Source organism: Ptychodera flava, chromosome 12 (assembly GCF_041260155.1).
Source record: "Ptychodera flava strain L36383 chromosome 12, AS_Pfla_20210202, whole genome shotgun sequence".
NCBI lineage: Eukaryota > Metazoa > Hemichordata > Enteropneusta > Ptychoderidae > Ptychodera > Ptychodera flava.
Genome location: NC_091939.1, coordinates 27677785 through 27695337, shown reverse-complemented (window position 1 = coordinate 27695337; position 17553 = coordinate 27677785). Strand labels below are relative to the sequence as shown.

General features: G+C 38.0%; 1 protein-coding gene across 1 annotated transcript; it reads left to right on the top strand.

Annotated features, from left to right (window-relative positions):
* Window positions 1–1725: 1725 nt before the first annotated feature.
* Window positions 1726–17346, top strand: LOC139146230 (uncharacterized). Its single transcript, XM_070717638.1, has 19 exons — window positions 1726–1734; window positions 2263–2385; window positions 2660–2798; window positions 3058–3244; window positions 3612–3823; window positions 4405–4517; window positions 5131–5250; window positions 5669–5797; window positions 6575–6796; window positions 7377–7514; window positions 7924–8101; window positions 8241–8381; window positions 14571–14708; window positions 14824–14954; window positions 15072–15219; window positions 15378–15538; window positions 15723–15966; window positions 16324–16901; window positions 17160–17346. The coding sequence occupies exons 1-18, from the start codon at window positions 1726–1728 to the stop codon at window positions 16872–16874; spliced, it is 3084 nt and encodes a 1027-aa protein (XP_070573739.1). The 3' UTR covers window positions 16875–16901; window positions 17160–17346.
* The last annotated feature ends 207 nt before the right edge of the window (window positions 17347–17553 follow it).

The following is a 17553-nucleotide window of genomic DNA, read 5'->3' as shown; positions in this document are numbered from 1 at the left end:
TTTGTCTGTGATCGAAACAGAGAAGTTCTGAAAGTCTTGTAAGTAATGTCTTGGGCACTCTATATATATATGTATTTTGAAGCTTCCTGATGAAATGCAATTACATGAACTCAATATGATTATGAATTGAAAGTGCTACTCCACTCTTTCTGTTTTTATGCAATGTGGTGTCATCTGTTCTCACTAAACATTTCCACTTTGCATCTGTAGACGTCTAGTTCCTCACTCATGGTTCACTGGGAAGGATTCTACGATGTTGAGGAACACGGAAGGACATCTCACGGCACCGGAATAAAGAAATACGAAATCGCAATAGGTACGATATTACCTTGATGTAGTTGAATAGAAAACTTCGCCAACTTAGAAAACAGCGACAGTATGTCAGAATGTTTCTATTTGCAGTAACCTGTCAAGTTGACTTAATAAATAAAATAGCACGTCCTGGCCAAGCATTTGTACTTACATGGCATAATTTTCTATGATATAGGATCATTTCCCGGTGGTGTAGACGTGCAAGATTACCAATCCGTTGGAATATTGAACTGGATTGTTGTTACTGGTATTAATCTTCAAGGAGGCCTCACATACTATGCCACTGTCAGAGGTTTGTTGTAATGGTCAATCAGCAAAAATATGATCCAAATTCCATACTTGTCGGCAAAAAGCCTGATCGGTAACATTAAAAATGTTTATTCAAAACATTATCAAAGGAGTTAAGGATGTGTGAGCACACCTAAAGATATATCAAAAAAAAATTGATGTGAGGACGTAATATCACGATGACTTTATTTACTTGTGAAATCATGTAGTAACCACAGGTGTCATTTGGCGTCACAACCAGGGGTCAGTTACGGTTGATAGAGTGGCTAAAGCTGTATAGGGCGCTCCCAGTAACACAGATGACTCTTAATGATCTTTGATGTCTGCTATTTGGGTTTCTACATCTTCCCTAAATAGAAAGTTGACTGATTTGTAAAATAATTCACCCGATTCGTTCACCAACTCAAAAAAATACTCAGTAACCATTGGGAAGTGAACAGGAATGTAGCAATCCTTGTGGAAAAGCACGTAAGTTCTCAAACACATTCTTCTGTATAGCTATGGACTACGTTGGCTTGATATCTGAAGCTGTTTCCGTCGGCATAACGGTTGACGTCACTCCACCAGTGACGTCAGACAGATCAATAGACCTGGGCGGTCACTTCATTACCTCCACGTCATCCATAGCGGCAACATGGATTGGATTGTTTACTGATGATGAAAGCGGTATGCCTTGCTACCATATTTAAACTTGAAATTTTGTTACTTTTATTTGATAAAACAGAGGTTAAACTGTTACGTACACAATCACGCAATAGCAACAAGTAAAAATGGAGATGTTTAAATAACCAAAATTGTCGAATGTTCTATTGCCAAATATTTGTGACAGAAGATACGTTTGTAACGAAATAAAGAATAACAGCATATATACAGGGATAAAGCTAGAAATATACGCTCTGATACTAAATTGTGCCAACAACGACACCCTTTGTATTGCAAGTAGTAGTGAGAGACATTTAATTGTTGAGTTTAAATTATATGACAGGAATTTTCGAGTACGAATGGTGTGTAGGTTCGAAACCTTACCATTCAGACGTGTATCCATGTACAAGTACGGAACAACAGTCAAGCGTCCAATCAGATGATGAGGATCGTGAACTAATTGAAGGTCACGTTTACTATATAATGGTCAAGGTATGTTGACAAAAGCGTGTTTTTCCGTAAACTCATATTGGTGCATGATTCATTCATCAGTACTTTCAGACTTTTATAAAGATCAGATATATCTCTGAATGTGACGTGTTTTCTTCTGTGAACTTTCTGTGAACGTAACGGGAAGTCGTTTTAACAAAACACCATAGTCCAGTTTCAAAAACGCATAGAAACAAATAAATGCGTGTTCCATACTATTATATTAAAGCCGCCGTTTCTATAATTTTTAGAGTCATATCGTAAGACCATGGTTGAATTATTCCGTTAACTTATCAAGCAGTTTTTCAATGCATACGAATTCGTTTATACTTAGTCTGTGAACAGTGATAAGACATGAATATGTCACTCTAAAGAAGGTACACAAATAAATGCAGTGATGAAGATGATTGCGCCATCTTTACTATGTTCGGTAGTTTGTGACCTCCCTCATAATGAATCTGAGTTACACTTATCTGAGACATCATCATGTATATAAAAGTGCAAAAATAATGTTGAATATTTGATCTTAAGGCCTACAATGGAGCGGGGCTTTCGACCGCTGCTGTATCCTTAGGTGTGTTGGTCGATGCGTCACCCCCTTACGATGGTTTCGTGTATGACGGAGTTGATGAGACAACAGATAACGATTACCAGGTACGTTCTTTCAAGTAGACAATGGTAAAATGTCGTCGCCAAAATGGTTATATACACTAGAACACTGATTAACCATTTTACAAATACTACTGATGTTTATCCGGTTTTCCGCTTGATTTTACAGTCTTGCTGTCAGTTGCTCAACATTTTTTTATTGACACTGTGAGGGTAAAGATTATATTTGACGTCGATGCGCTTTCACCAGGAGAAAAGAAACTGCGCTAACTCGGCATCGTTAATTTGTTTATACATGCTGACAATTTGTTTTCACCAGACTCACTTGGACTACCTTGCAGTACACTGGGGTGGTTTCTTCGATCCACATTCTTCCATCACTGGATATTCACTGAAAATCGGAACTTGTTTGAATTGTAACGATGTCATGAAAGAAGAAGACGTTGGATATTCTTTCGGTAAAAGCGATAATTGAACAATCATAAATAGTTGTAAACCGCCATTGCTAATATTTGGTTTAATATAGAATAAACAAATTCTGATACAGAGCAACGACTGTAAAAGCTGTAAAGCTGTATGTATACATGTCGAACATAATGAAAGGTCAAGATATTGTACATCAGAATATCTATTACCATTGGAATGTACTTCCAAACATTTTGACCTAAATAGATGCGCCCCTACTTGAAAGCATACCCCTTTTAATTACACTTTTAGAAATGAGAATTCCAAACCTCAACTTGGAACCTGGTTTGAGATACTATGCAACTGTCACAGCATGTAACGCTGCTGGACTGTGTACGACTGTGACGTCTGATGGTATCATACCAGATAACTCTCCACCTATTTCTGGCAAAGTGTACGATGGAGTGAGCCACGGAGATCAGGCCTTCCAGTTTTCAAGGTAATTAAGCAAAGTCGCTTCGCCGTCCGTGTATGGTCACCTTTTAGGAAACGATGAAGGTTCAGTTCTACACGTGATAATGGAAATTTGTGTATGGACTTTTAAGCACAGGGTGCCATTGCCTTGATTGAAGAATGTGTGTCTATGTTAGTATTGTTATTCCTTTGTAGTGCAAGTGTGCCTCTACATGTATATATAGCTTCAATAACACGGAATTCAGCAATAGTGTGTCAATATATAATGAACGCACAACATTTTCCTTTTATATAAAAACATAATTAATGACATGAATATGAATGCATCTTCTTATAATTTTAGTTCTGTTCCTCAAAGAATATCCAATCGACAAAACTTTGCTTGATTCTAGGGCATCACTGTCGGCTCACTGGTATAATTTTCATGATCCTCACTCTCAACTGTCACACTACAAGCTTCGTGCAGGAACGACACCCGGCGGTAACGATACTTTGCCAAGGACCAGACTACACCTGACAGAGAAGGCATTTACATCGAAGTTACCCAGCCATCTACAAGTAGCGACTCCGATTTATGTGACCGTTACAGCATACAATAAAGCAGGTATATTGGCCGTTGGCTTCTTTAATGTTGGTATTTTGATTCCATTAAATGGGAGGTTTAAATGTTGCTCTGACTCACAAGACAGAAACAACAAGATACAGTACTGTAACATATACTTCGATAATTTTTCATTATCAGGCAGCTATTCAGTCATTTTTACAATTTTATTTTCTAAGCTTTTTTATTAAAATACTAAGTAATCGTATTTGCTCAAATGATTGGAAAAAAGGTATAGTTCACCAATTAATCAATTTATCATTACTTAATCTTTTGCTGTGACTGAAAAACTTTCTCTCCGTCGGATCTGCCATATTAGTGTATTTTATGTGTGACGTATTTGTCTTAAGCTTGGTTTGGCTGTAAGTTTCTTCTCCGGACCGGGTGTACTTTCTAATTTATTGTGCAACTTTTCAAACCTGCTCCATTGTTACGCTTCGACTGATGGATGCAGAATAAATAAAAATAGAATAAAATCGCTTATTATGAAAGTTAACATTTCATACATAGGTGAATGTAGTTAGTGTTAGCTATGAAGAGCCATAGAGACGTATACAAACAATAAATTTGTCGTTTGATTCCAGGCTTGTATACTGAACAGTCGTCAAATGGGATAGTAGTCGACGTCACTCCGCCTTCTGTTATTAAGAAGCCTACAGTTGATAACACAATGGGATCAATATTCAATGGGACTCAGGTACAGCATGAATTGTAACCATATTTTATTATTCAAGAAACGCTGTATAGTTACGAGAAGATAATGTCGGTCAGTTTATTATGCAACGCTGAAGGCTCATCAACTTCATAACTTGCATAATTTTCATATCCTGATTTAGCTTTCTAACTCAAATAATTCCTCTCCTTGTACTTGTAATCATTAAAGACTTGAATTGCACGTACAAGTTTGAATTCATAGATAATAAGCGGATGGCTTACTCATATGTCGTCTGCTAAATGCAAATTTGCGAAAACTGACGATGTACGTGCTGCATGTACATGAATCATTCCAGAAACAAAATGTTTTATCCTTTAGAACACTAGGAACTACATGTATTACTCCCCATTGCAATTTTATATTCGCCGTATCGCATGCTATAAACAGCGGTGAGGTTAAAACGACAGTTGAACTGTTAAATTTACTTCCAATTCTGTCACAAATGAACGTTGGTGTAATGCAGCAAATTTCGCTGAATAGGTAAAAGCATGTCTGAGAAAGTTGTGAGATATGTTGAACTGACTTATAAGTATTAGATTCAGCCCATTGGACATTATCACTATTTCTCTACTAACCGCTCTGTACATATACACAGGTATGGGTTTCACTACTCACGGTATCATGGGAGTTTTATGATCCTGACAGTCCAATTGAAACTCAGCTGTTGTCTGTCTCCACTCATCGCCAGTCTGATATGACTATTCCGTCAGTTGAGGTAACACTGCATTCCGATGTTTACACGTTCCATCCAACATGTTTGCTGTGATAAGTTTGAATTTGTCCACCTAAAGATAGAGCAGGCGCGGCAGCTTGTATCAAAAGGCCATCATAATCTTCTCCGCATGTAAAGGAGAAAAAAATGTCAGTAGATTTTGACCGGTTTATGCTGTAAAACCTTAACATCACAAGACTTCATGTGCACAGTCCCACTGTAGTAATTTTCCCATGGGGCAGCACAGATTGTTGGAGAAGTCCCCAATCACCTTTTTAATAGTTTGTGTAACATTTACATAATGAAAATACTAAGTAATCGTCCCACAAGCAGATTTTGCGTTATGGCAAGACAAAATGTACCTTCCCCTCTTGGTCTGTGTAAGCACACCTGAATACATGTACGTTCTAATTATCTATAGGTTCAAGGCAATCTTCATCAGTACACATTCACCAACCTATCACTACACGATGGTAACACCTACTATGTCCACGTGATAGCATGCAATGCAGCTAAACTGTGTACATCCAGCGACACAGACGATATCTTGGTAAGACAATTTTTAATGTTTCCAAGCAAAATTGTCACAATTTTCTGATACAATCTGTGCATCTAGCGACACTGAGGACATCTAAGTAAGACTTTTTACCCTTTTAATTAACCTTTTTATAAAACGTAAAAAATATGTACTGTTTTAGGTAACAATATGACGTCAAAGCAAGTTCAATAACCCAAGTCGTAAATTAACAGGTCCTTTAATATAAAATACCAAAATAAAATATTTACAAGGTAATAAAGGACCATCTTAAACCACGAATACAATCATAAGTGGTGGTGCTAGGTGTCTGGAATGAGTGAGCATACCTCGTAGTATGCTACACCCGTCAATCATTTCCCCGAAGTGTCAAAATCAATGGCAACTCAGTGAAACTGCCGAATAAGGTCAAAGTTGGGAATACTGCCACGCATCATTTGCGTAACCGTTGTGTGATATTTGGAAACCATGTCCCCATATCTACCATATAATTTCTTAAAATATCTTGCAAATCTGCTTTCCGAGAAGCCCTGTCTCACAAACCTAAATGCCAATGAGGCATGCGTTCTCGAAAATCATAATATGACTCACAAGCTCTACAATATCTAATGAGTTGTGAAACATATACACTATAAGCTGGGGCGGATGGAATGTTGCTCGACAAATAAGGAAAGTTTATGATTTGAAAATTAAAATCATCCCTCTTGCGGGAGATTATCAGTGTAAATCAGCGTTTACTTGACTATAATAATTAAAAACATAAATCTATGCTTAATGCCATTAATTTTCCAGGTTGATTCAAGCCCTCCAACTGTTGGCACATTCGCCGTGGAGACCGACCACGCGGCTGGTTTAACACGTCATCGGGAAGGTTGGATGACGTATCATCAAGGCCAGGGGCAAAACTCAGCAAATGTTAAACTAGCTTGGTTAGGATTTGCAGATATTCACACAGGAATAAGACATTACTATGTTGGTATAGGCAGTAGATATGCTTCATGGGATATGACTGGGGTAAGGGAGGCATAGGTATATTAATCGTTCGAGAATCAAATATCGCCCTTTGCAGTAATAAATCAGCAAAAAACTCTTTCTGTCACATTTTAAAATCTCTTTTATTGTATGCAACCATATATGACCATATATTAAAATTTTCACTGTCTACAATATGATTCATAATGTTAAAATAAAGATTTTAAGCGCAAGCGTCCCTATACAGTCGTCATGTTATGCCTTTCCAAGTCTGTCGAATTCACCTCTACGAAGGAAGTCATTATCATCTTTGTACGTCTCTCTAAATTTATTGTATTTACCAAGGCGACTAGCTCTGTCATACTTAATTCTGACTTGCCTCCTTACGGCCTATAGGATTAACTAGAAGTAGCCTCGTGAAAAATCTAAGGCAATGACTTAGGATATGAAAATTGTTAATGTTGACATCCGGGTAATATTTGACCATTATATATAGCCATAGCAAACGTGACTTCAGTACTGAGCCTCCTAGGATGCTTAGGATGACGGAGCAAGATGAGCACAAGGCATATTCCTTATATATAGCATTGACATACTTCTCAATCTTGTCTGTGCCACGCAGAATATCACAGTACAAGTCCCTCACTCTAACGGGACTTCCCATTTCGATGAAGGTAGCATACAAACGGCGATTATTGATATCAACAGAGACCTTGTTACTGGAGAACACATTTATTGTACACTTTGGGCTGTCAATGAGGTAATTGAAGTACTTACTCCAAAACGATTAAAAAGACTTTTATACTCTCTTTCTGTCTCTCTGTATGCCTATCTGTCTGTCTCTCTCTCTGTCTCTCTCTCATTGTTACTTCTAAACTGAGTGCAGAATCCTTTGTCAAACAAGGGAATTTGTATTCAGAAACTTCCTCGCTAAATCCTGTACTTCGTTCAAAAATTAATATAAATAAATGTCACACTGTGAATCGATGAAGCAAGAAACTGATTGGATTCATTGGCAATAATCAAATTATTTCAGTCGACTACCAGTTGTGATGATGTGTCGAGGTGTCCCTTGTGATATTTGCTCCATCTTTGGATTTATATCTCAAAAAATTGTAATATCTTTAAACTTCATTTTCAATATCCACTTTCTCCATTGACATACACAGGTTGGGTTACGGAGCTACGAGGCCCATGAAACATTTGTGGTGACAAAGTCTAATGACCATAGCGGGATTCTGTCATTACTGAGGCGATGTGAGATACAGACATGTCAAGGCGACTGCACATGCGCACCACAAAACCAACCATGTGTCTATACTCCCGACGAATGCTTTAACGTCAAAGGTGGGATTTTTGTCTTCCCTTATACACATTTGTGATTTTAATTAGCGTGATGGAGTATGGATGCCATGTTTAATAATTAAATCTCACAGTATGGTCGCTATTTCAATTCTGTCCATGGTTGCGTAACTTCTATTGACAGGAAATGGTCAGTACCAACAGGTTGAAATCTTCGATGTGATTGACTATAGAGACGTAGATTTGATAGGCGATGTCTACCAAGACGTCAACTTCACAGTTTCAAGATGTGCTTTAGCTGCCAGATGGAGAACATTGAATGACGGTAGGAAATCAGCTGATGATGATGATGATGATGATGATGATGATGATGATGATGATGATGATGAATGTAATGATGGTGATGATTATGATGATGATGATGATGATGGTGATGGTGGTGGTGGTGGTGGTGGTGATGATGGTGATGATGGTGATGATTGTAATGCTGTAATGTTTATTTGTTCTCAAAAAGCAAAGGCACCGCCCATCTTTTCCATAAACTTACAAAATCAAAGAAAATATACACGGACACGTGATAAAGAAAATAACATTACTTCAAGTCTAATTTACAGGTCAGGAACAGCTATTGCTCAGCTTTAAGGGCTTCATTTCTTCTCAACATTGCTTTATGGATGTACACAGCTAATTTGAATAAAGTAACAGAGTTCTTTGATGAAAATAGAGAGATGAGTTTTTCAATAGTCGGATTGACATTTACATAGGCAGGCAGAAACTTTTCTCGAAGTTCACTATACATCGGACAAAACAATAAGAAATGAATTTCATTCTCCTGTACTGTAACATTTCGTTTTTCACAAAAATAACAATTTCTGAGTCTTTGATCAGTGTGTGCATATCTTCAAGTTCCTGTTTCAATCGCAAGGCAATGGTTTGAACAGCGAAATTTTGACAGAGAAAATTTAAATTTCAGTACTTGGACATGCTGTAGGTAACACTCTGGTTCAAGTTGCGACTTGAACAAAGAATAAAATCTAAGACGCGGAGATTCACTAACTACAGCATACCACTCTTGCCTATAACAATCTTTTAGTCTTTGAGAAACGACAGATAAAAACAAACTGGGATTACTCACTTGCTGTTCGAGCCATACCTCACCAAAACCATATCTCATGAGTAGACCTTTTATTTTTGTAACCCAATTAACTTTACCTGCTTCATCTAAGTTTTTCAACATTTTGTAACAGGATTTCGGATAACGAGAATCGCTCATTTCTATAAGTTTAAGCCAGTAAGCTATGCATTTTTTCATGTATATACAACTTAATGGGAATCTCCCACATTCACCCAAAGTGGCTTCATTATTCACACCACTCCCAAGACCAAGTAAAAATCTACAGAACTTAAAATGTATTGCTTCAATAACAGGAGAGTACTCAAAACCCCATATCTCAGCACCATAGCATATAACAGGAACTACACAGCTGTCAAATAATTTAAATGCATTTGTAAAGACATACCAGTTTTCTTAATAGCTATTTGAATTTGTGCTAGGGCTTTTCTACCTTTGCTAGCCAGATCGTGTTTTGCTGGAGTCCAACTTAGTCTAGATGAAATTAACAAACCAAGGTAATTATAATGCCTTACACTTTGTACTTCTTTACCCATGTAAAACCACTTTTCATATTTCTTTAAAATGCCGCCGTTTCGAAAAACCAAAATTTTTGTCTTGTTTAAATTTACTTTCATGCACCACTGCTTACAAATACGCTCTAATTGATTAATTTTTGCGTTGTAAAGAAATCGGCAAATCTGCATTATCTACAACATCGTCCGCGTACATAAGTAAACCTAAGCATGGCAAATCTTCACTGACAAATATACCATCCCTTTCATTTGACTCATATATGTGTACAACTCATTTATAAATAAACTAAACAACAAAGGGCTCAGCATGCAGCCTTGCCTTGTACCAATATTGCATTCAAAATAATCCGTTAGGCCGTTACTACACAAAACACATGATTCTAACTTAGAGTACATAGAACGTAAAACACTCAAAACTTTGCCATGTAAACCATATGAAATAAGTCTATACCATAAATAATCGTGCCTAATACAATCAAAAGCCTTAGAAAATCAACAAAAATACAATACATTCTCCCCTTTCGATTTGAAAGATACTTTTGTGCTATCGATTTTAAAGAAAATACATGATCTATGGTACAATATCCTCTCCGAAAACCAGCTTGTGCTTCAGTTATAATATTTAATTATTTACCCACTTGACGAAGCAGTCATTTAAAATTTTGTAAATATTTTACTAATCACTGACAGCAGGGATATCCCTCTGTAATTGTTTACTTCATACACTGATCCCTTTTTGTGTAGAGGATAGATAATACCTCTACACCAAGAGCTCGGAAAATTACCAGAGACTATAGCACTAAACAGTTTACCAGGTAATTCGATAAAATGTTGGCACCGCATTTGAACATCTCGTTCACAAACCATCTGGTCCTGGTGACTTGTTATTTTTCAATTTCTTAATCGTGTTTTCAATTTCTGTTTGCGTAATGGGAAAATTTAACAAAACTGGTTCATTTCTATCACACAGATCGCAATACCTGTCATGTTTCATCAAATTGCTCTGTACATGATTATCAAACGCAAAGTCACCCATAAGTACATTTACATTTACCAAATTGCGAAAATAGTTGTACCAATCTGAAGCTGTTACTTTATTATTTACAGATCTAGTCCCACTACCTCTTAACCTTTTGATCGCCGACCAAAATTTTGACGGATCATTGAGGTTTGATAAAAGCAAAGACTGTTGATCCCGTCGATATGTTTGAAGTTTTGATTTGCAAAGTTTCTTATGATAGTTTCTAGCTTCAATATATTTACGTCGTGTGGTTTCATTGCTCGATTTTCGAAATGCTTTCAAAGCTGAAATTTTCATTACGGGACTTGTTACATGGCTCAGTATTATTCAAATTTCTCAATTCTTAGTAATACCAGCTGTGTACCTCATGTCACTGGCAGCTTGGTCAAGTATTTTGTTTAAAATACCCAAGGCAGTATCTACGTTGCCTTCTTGAATGGCTGTGTTGAAATCAAAAAAACAACGGCAGATTCGTTGTGTAAATTGAGCAAAAAATCGGCAGATAATTCTGGCTTCCATCTATATTTGACCCACTTCTGAAGAAGAGATGTGTCATCAGCATCTACAATTGTAGTCTTTTCGGGAAAAGAAAAGTTACAGAATATCGGAAAGTGATCTGAATAGTCAGTGGAATCTACAACAAAGTTGCTAACAAAAGGGAACAATGAACTTTGAATGATTATGTAATCAACAATGCTGGCTCCGTTTGCTGTACAACATGTATAATTTCCAGCTTGGTCTCCTGCAAAGCGACCATTCAACATCTGTATATCATAACTTCGACACAATTCAATCAGCGAACGACCAAATTATTAACAGTGCAGTCTTGAGAGTTTCTATCGACAGAGAAACCATCAATGTCATAATTAATAGAAAGAAAGCAGTTACTTTCTGGATTCTCTGTGATATAGTCTAGTAAGTCACCAGTTCTGGCATTAAAGTCTCCCATTAAAATTAAATCAAAATCTGTGAATTTAGTAAATAAATTAAGGGAGCATTCGTTATTTACGGGGAGGGGGGTTGGTGGAAATCAGGGGGGGGGTTGACTTTTACAAAACCGCTTTTTTAGGGGGGGGGTCAAATTTTACAATCAATGATTGAAGGGGGGGTCAAATTTTACAAAGGTTTGTATTGAGTTATGGAAAACAAAATTGACTGGAATTTCACCGAAATGTTGCTTGTGTAACCGATGTTTCGAGACGGCAGAATAATAACCGACCGAAGCTCAGCCAAATTTATTTCTCTAGCAGGGCCAACAAGTCCGAGACTGGCGTTAACCTCTCCAGAGCAGCAACAGAGCATGTAGCCCTGAGTACAGGTCTGTGTGTTCCTGGCGTATACGGCCTCCACCACAGCCCTGCAACGGTCTGTGGAGATAACTGGGGTCTCTGCAGCGAGATTCAAAATGGGGATCTCCATGGGTAAACAACTTGTCGAGTATGTTATGTTTCAGAAAATGAGCGGTTTTGGACGTTAGGAGAAGTCAATCGCATCTTTTCTGGGATTAGTTAGGAGGTAAAGGTAGGCAGGGAAAGGATTTTGCCCCAATAGAGCAGAATTTCGGCCAAAAAGACCCTTTAGTCTTCATCGCGGTCCAGATCCAGGCCGCAGAGACCTCAAGTCTGTTCAAAGACCATTGCAGGGCTTTGGTAGAGGCCATATAATGCTGGGAACACACGTGCACACACCTGTACGCAGGGCTACACAGCATGGGGCATGAAATGAGGAACCAACACACAGTCATATAATGTAACAAACAACTTCTGTATATTACTATATTGTGTCAAATATCGGGGTCTACATATAAAATAGTAAAACCGTACTTCAAAACTATAAATATTACTCCATGGTAACAGTAACCGTACTGATCGACCTCCCGACGGCAGGAGTCGAACACACTTTCAGAACAAAACTCTGTTCAAACCCTTTCTAAATGCTTAACAATTTCTATGGAAAACTTAACGTTACCGCAGAGGTACCTCAGACTTGACCACGCGGCTGGGAAACACAAATAGTTCACATGCGACTTAAAGGGACATTCGATGATGAGCACAATTGTAAGTCCCGTGTAATGTCTGCACATGAAAGTCGGCGACAACACACGCAATTCACTGCTAAGCAGCGTCCAGTTCAGCTACACGGGAGCAGCCATCTTAGATCTTTTGTTTACTTCCGGTAGGGACATGCCAAACTAATCTGAACTCTTCCTCTGCTAACTCCGCGCATCGACAAAAGTTCAGTGGAACGATCATAAATAATGTTCTCATGACAATCTCAGACATCTGACTGAACTCATAAACGGAATAAAGTTCACAGTTAACACACAATTTGCTGCAGAAAGATCAGCTTTCAACTTGTGGTGATATTATCATCTTAGCGTGCCAGTGCGTATATTGCAAATATACGGCACGGCTTTCACTTGTGTGAGCAATGTTCGTTCCATCGACTAAAGTAGAGGATGGCGTAGGATTTAAATAAACAGTCCGATCCGCATAAAATTCGATCTCTGCCACTCACCGGTTTCTTTACATATCTGCCGACTTGAGTAAGACTCAAAATAGAGTAAAAAGCACACGCTGACACTCAAACCTTCCAGTGCCTGCAATGTAAAACACTCTCTGGAAAGTTCCCGTCTTGGACTCCCTAGGTATACAGTGATAACACACAAGAACTCCCAGGCAAATAGAAAATACACAGGTCCTCCATACATAATCTATGAGAAGCTATGAATATTTCTTTTAAATACAAAACTAGCTAAATCTGTGTATTTATAGACTCTTGATTATTGATATTAATGTACTTGATAAGACTAGGGTAGTTACCAGTGCATGTGTGAGCAAGAAATTTGATTTTGGAATTTCACCGAATTGTTAATTCACTATCTTGTCAGAGGAAACTATGAATAATTTTTTTCCATTACAAAACTAGTTAAATCTGTGTATTTATGTACGCTTGATTATTGATATTAATTTACTTGATTAGACTAGGGTGGTAACAAGTGGATGTTTGTGCAAGAAATTTGATTTTGGAATGTCACCGAAATGTTGATTCACTATCTTGTCTATATGGAAACTATGATATTTTTTTCCAATATAAAACTAGGTAAATCTGTGTATTTATGTACTCTTGATTATTGATATTAGTGTACTTGATTAGACTAGAGCGATTATAAGTTCATGTGTGTGCAAAAAAATTGATTTTGGCATTTCACCAAAAATGTTGATTCTCTAGTATGTGAGGAAACTTTTTAGCCCGGGGCCACAGGGTGCGAAGGGTTAATGAATCAAATCTGATGAAATTTTTTTTCATTGGGGGGGGGGGTCACATTTTACAATTGATGAATTGAGGGGGGGGGGGTCAAACTTTAGAAATTTGATTTGGAGGGGGGGTCGCTTTTTACGTTTCATTTGTCGCTCAAATTCCACCAACCCCCCCTCCCCGTAAATAACGAATGCTCCCTAATCAAATAATTTTCTATCATCAAAATTCCATTTGTTTCCTGGGCTGTGTAAGTAGGTGATCCTTCCGGTGGTAAATAAAGACAACATAGAACAATGTCCCTAATAGCATTTGTATTAAATGCTTCTTTACGTGATGATTGCTTACATCATTATGTCTTTTGTGAAGTAATCATATGAATCAAATGTCACCGTGCAGATACATGTAGGTAAACAGAGCGACAGATAAACAGACGAACATGCGTGTGTGATGTTAGTGTTTATGGATAAAACTTACCTCGTTCATTACAGAGAACATCGATTTCTTCGATAAAATGTTAGATAGCTCATTATACATAACTTCATTATTCGCTATAAAAATACTTAATAACGTATTTGCCCTTCATAGGTACACCAATTCAACGTTATGAGTGGAGTGTTGGAAGCAAAGGCACGGCGCCCGGAACAGGGTTGTTAGATCCTGCGTTTGACAGAGTATGGCACGACGCTGGCCTGAGCACCTTTGATGTATTTACCGTTAGAGACAGTAAGTTAGCTTTAATTTTTCCTCCTAAAGCAAGTTGCAATGAATCTTGAATCTCCTTATAATGAACGAAGGAGCTGGCACAAAATCTAAAAAAGAAATTTTCTTTTTTTTTCAGTATCTCTGAATTCGAACTTAGAGTACGTTTTCTACGTCAAAGCGTGGTATGACGACATGCGGTACGCCATATTTACATCTGACGGAATCAAACCGGACAATACTCCGCCAGCGATATCAACGTCACGTAAGGTAGGAGTTGGTTGATTCTAAAGAATCATTGTGTTTTGATCGTTTATCTGTTGTTTTAATCTCCAGTATATTTGTATTTACTACCTGTATCTTTCTTGATTTCCTTAACGTGAATAGGTAAAGGATGTTCTCGACCTCGAAAAACTGGTTGATATCGACTTTTCGACGTCACAAACATATATCGGAATATCATGGAGAAACGTCTTCTCAGATAGGGATTCTGATATCAGAGAATTCTCGGTGTCAATTGGAACACATGTTGGAGGTAGGTGCCACTTAACGATCATCACAGCATACAATTTTCTTTTAGGCTAACGTCTGAATGTAGTATACATGTAGATATTGTGAAACAACGCTCCCTTCCCATGCATGTATTTCATGACAAATGCTCATGTTTGATTTATCCTCCATTCTGTATTTCAGGTGAAGATGTCATATCTTACAGTACAAATACGCAGCCACCAGATGAATACAAAGTGATGTTGACTGGGTTAAATCTTCAGCCAGGATTCAAATACTTCTCCAACGTCAAGGTTGTAAATAATGCTGGACTAACATCGATTGCATCGTCTGATGGTTTCATGGTAAGAATATCATAGCTTTATTATTGAGGTATTGAGGGTATTTTCTAACTTGTTTACGTAGTTCTGATCCGTGATTTCAGACCAGGAATATTTTGCTACATCATGAGTGTAGGTGCAATTATGTGTAAGTACAATTGTATGAAAAAGATTCTGTAGATTGTGTGAAAATATGTTCCCTCTCTAGATTGATACAGCTCCGCCAGAGGTCGGCGTGGTGCATGACGGTCTCGGAATTCACGATTCAGGGTATCAAAACTCCAGCAATATTGTAGCTGCGTCGTGGCATGGTTTCTCTGACTTGCAGTCGTCAATTCATCATTACATGTGGTGTGTTGGTACCACGCCTGGAGCAGAGGACATTCTGTCGTGTGAAAATGTTGGACTCCGTCTGTCAATGGTGACATCGACTGAGTACAGTTTTGACTCAGGTGATGAAATGTTATGATACAGTTCACTGCAGTGTAGTAGTTAAACATTTGTTGTGATTGATAAAAAAGAAATCACCTTTATGGCTGCCTTCACCTTGATGTTTTTTCAAAGTTTATTTTTGGTTCACTTTTGCGTGTGTTTCAGTATTTTGAAAACAACATCAACACGACCGAAATGCTGTGAGAGAACACGTGCAAACGTTAAATATTGCATTGAAACCACGCGACAACTGGTATGTAATGTCCCTAAAAACCATATCGAACATTCCCATTGCCGTGCGGAAAGACATTTTGTTTTGTAAAACGTTTCGTTGCTCAACGGTAAAATAAATATCTAGTTATTTTTCTGACTTACAGGTCAAAGTTATTATTCAAAGGTCACTGCTGTCGATGCTGCCGGCCTCCAGTCCGAACCATCCTTTTCAAATGGTATCACCGTGGACACGACAGCCCCGGAGGCAGTGGAAACAGTCCTCGATGTGACGAACCTAATCGGTAATCCTTCCTTCGAAGAATTTGAAACAGGCGATGGTCAAATTGGCAACGACACAGATTGCAATGATCCAGAAATACTCATCTGTCTTCCGACAGTGTGGCAGGTGCAAGGAACGGGACATGTTTTCACTGGTTCTGATGCGAATGCCAACTCTGGTAATGCCTTTATGAACATCTATGGCAGCGTATCGCAGACGGTCGTAACCACAGTTGGCGGAAAGTATAAAATTTCATTCTACGCAAGTCATTTACCCGGGTCGACCACTTCACTTCTGTCACAGGAAGGATACATCCGCATTCCCGGCGTTGACCGAGTGTTCAAATTGTTTCAAAGAAGTGCCAGGACTCCGAGTCAGTTAGACTGGTATGAACATGTTATTACTTCACTTCTACGTCAGAGATTTCAAATATAACCATTGGATCTTTCGGAGAAAAAAGTGGTAAGTTAACATAATTTTGAATTTATTATCTCTTGAAGAGAGCCGCCTACACAGAAAGCTTTTTTAAAACTGAGATGGTTGTAAAATCTTCTGATTTGTTGTATATGTATTATGTTTTCAGTACTAGATACGCGGGTACAAAATATTAGGTACTAATTGCCTAAAACCATTTGAGCTTCTGTTTGTTTGCGTTTGGAAAACCAGTGTACTGCATCTCGACCAATCATGAAACATGATTTTTTTTTATTTTTCCCTCAGGTATTTCCCTAGATGACGTTCATCTTTATCTCTTGCACTCAACTCTGAACAAGAGAGTAGCGAATCACCTGATCCCGTCCACGTGCATCTGCGAACAGATGGCAAGGAATTTTTCCATGCATGCAAGCTGGGATATCACAGATCCAGAGAGCCCTGTAGTAGACTATATGGTCGCTATAGGTACTCTTAAAGGTAATATAGCAAAATGAGCAGTGTTCTACTGATCTTGAGCATTATTAAAGCTCAACAATTTAACTATTATACCATTGCAAACGAGATATCCCCATGTTGAACAAATGCCACCACGGTAGTTTAACAAAATTTATATGGGTGTATCTTATAATAATGACATTTTAATGACTCTTTTAAAAAGTGTTCCGAAGTACTATCTTCT

Excerpts from the sequence above, each read along its gene's own strand:
- LOC139146230 (XM_070717638.1), top strand. Across the intron at positions 4,518-5,130 it reads CAATATTCAATGGGACTCAG|GTATGGGTTTCACTACTCAC; the intron begins GTACAGCATGAA and ends ACATATACACAG. Across the intron at positions 5,251-5,668 it reads TGACTATTCCGTCAGTTGAG|GTTCAAGGCAATCTTCATCA; the intron begins GTAACACTGCAT and ends AATTATCTATAG.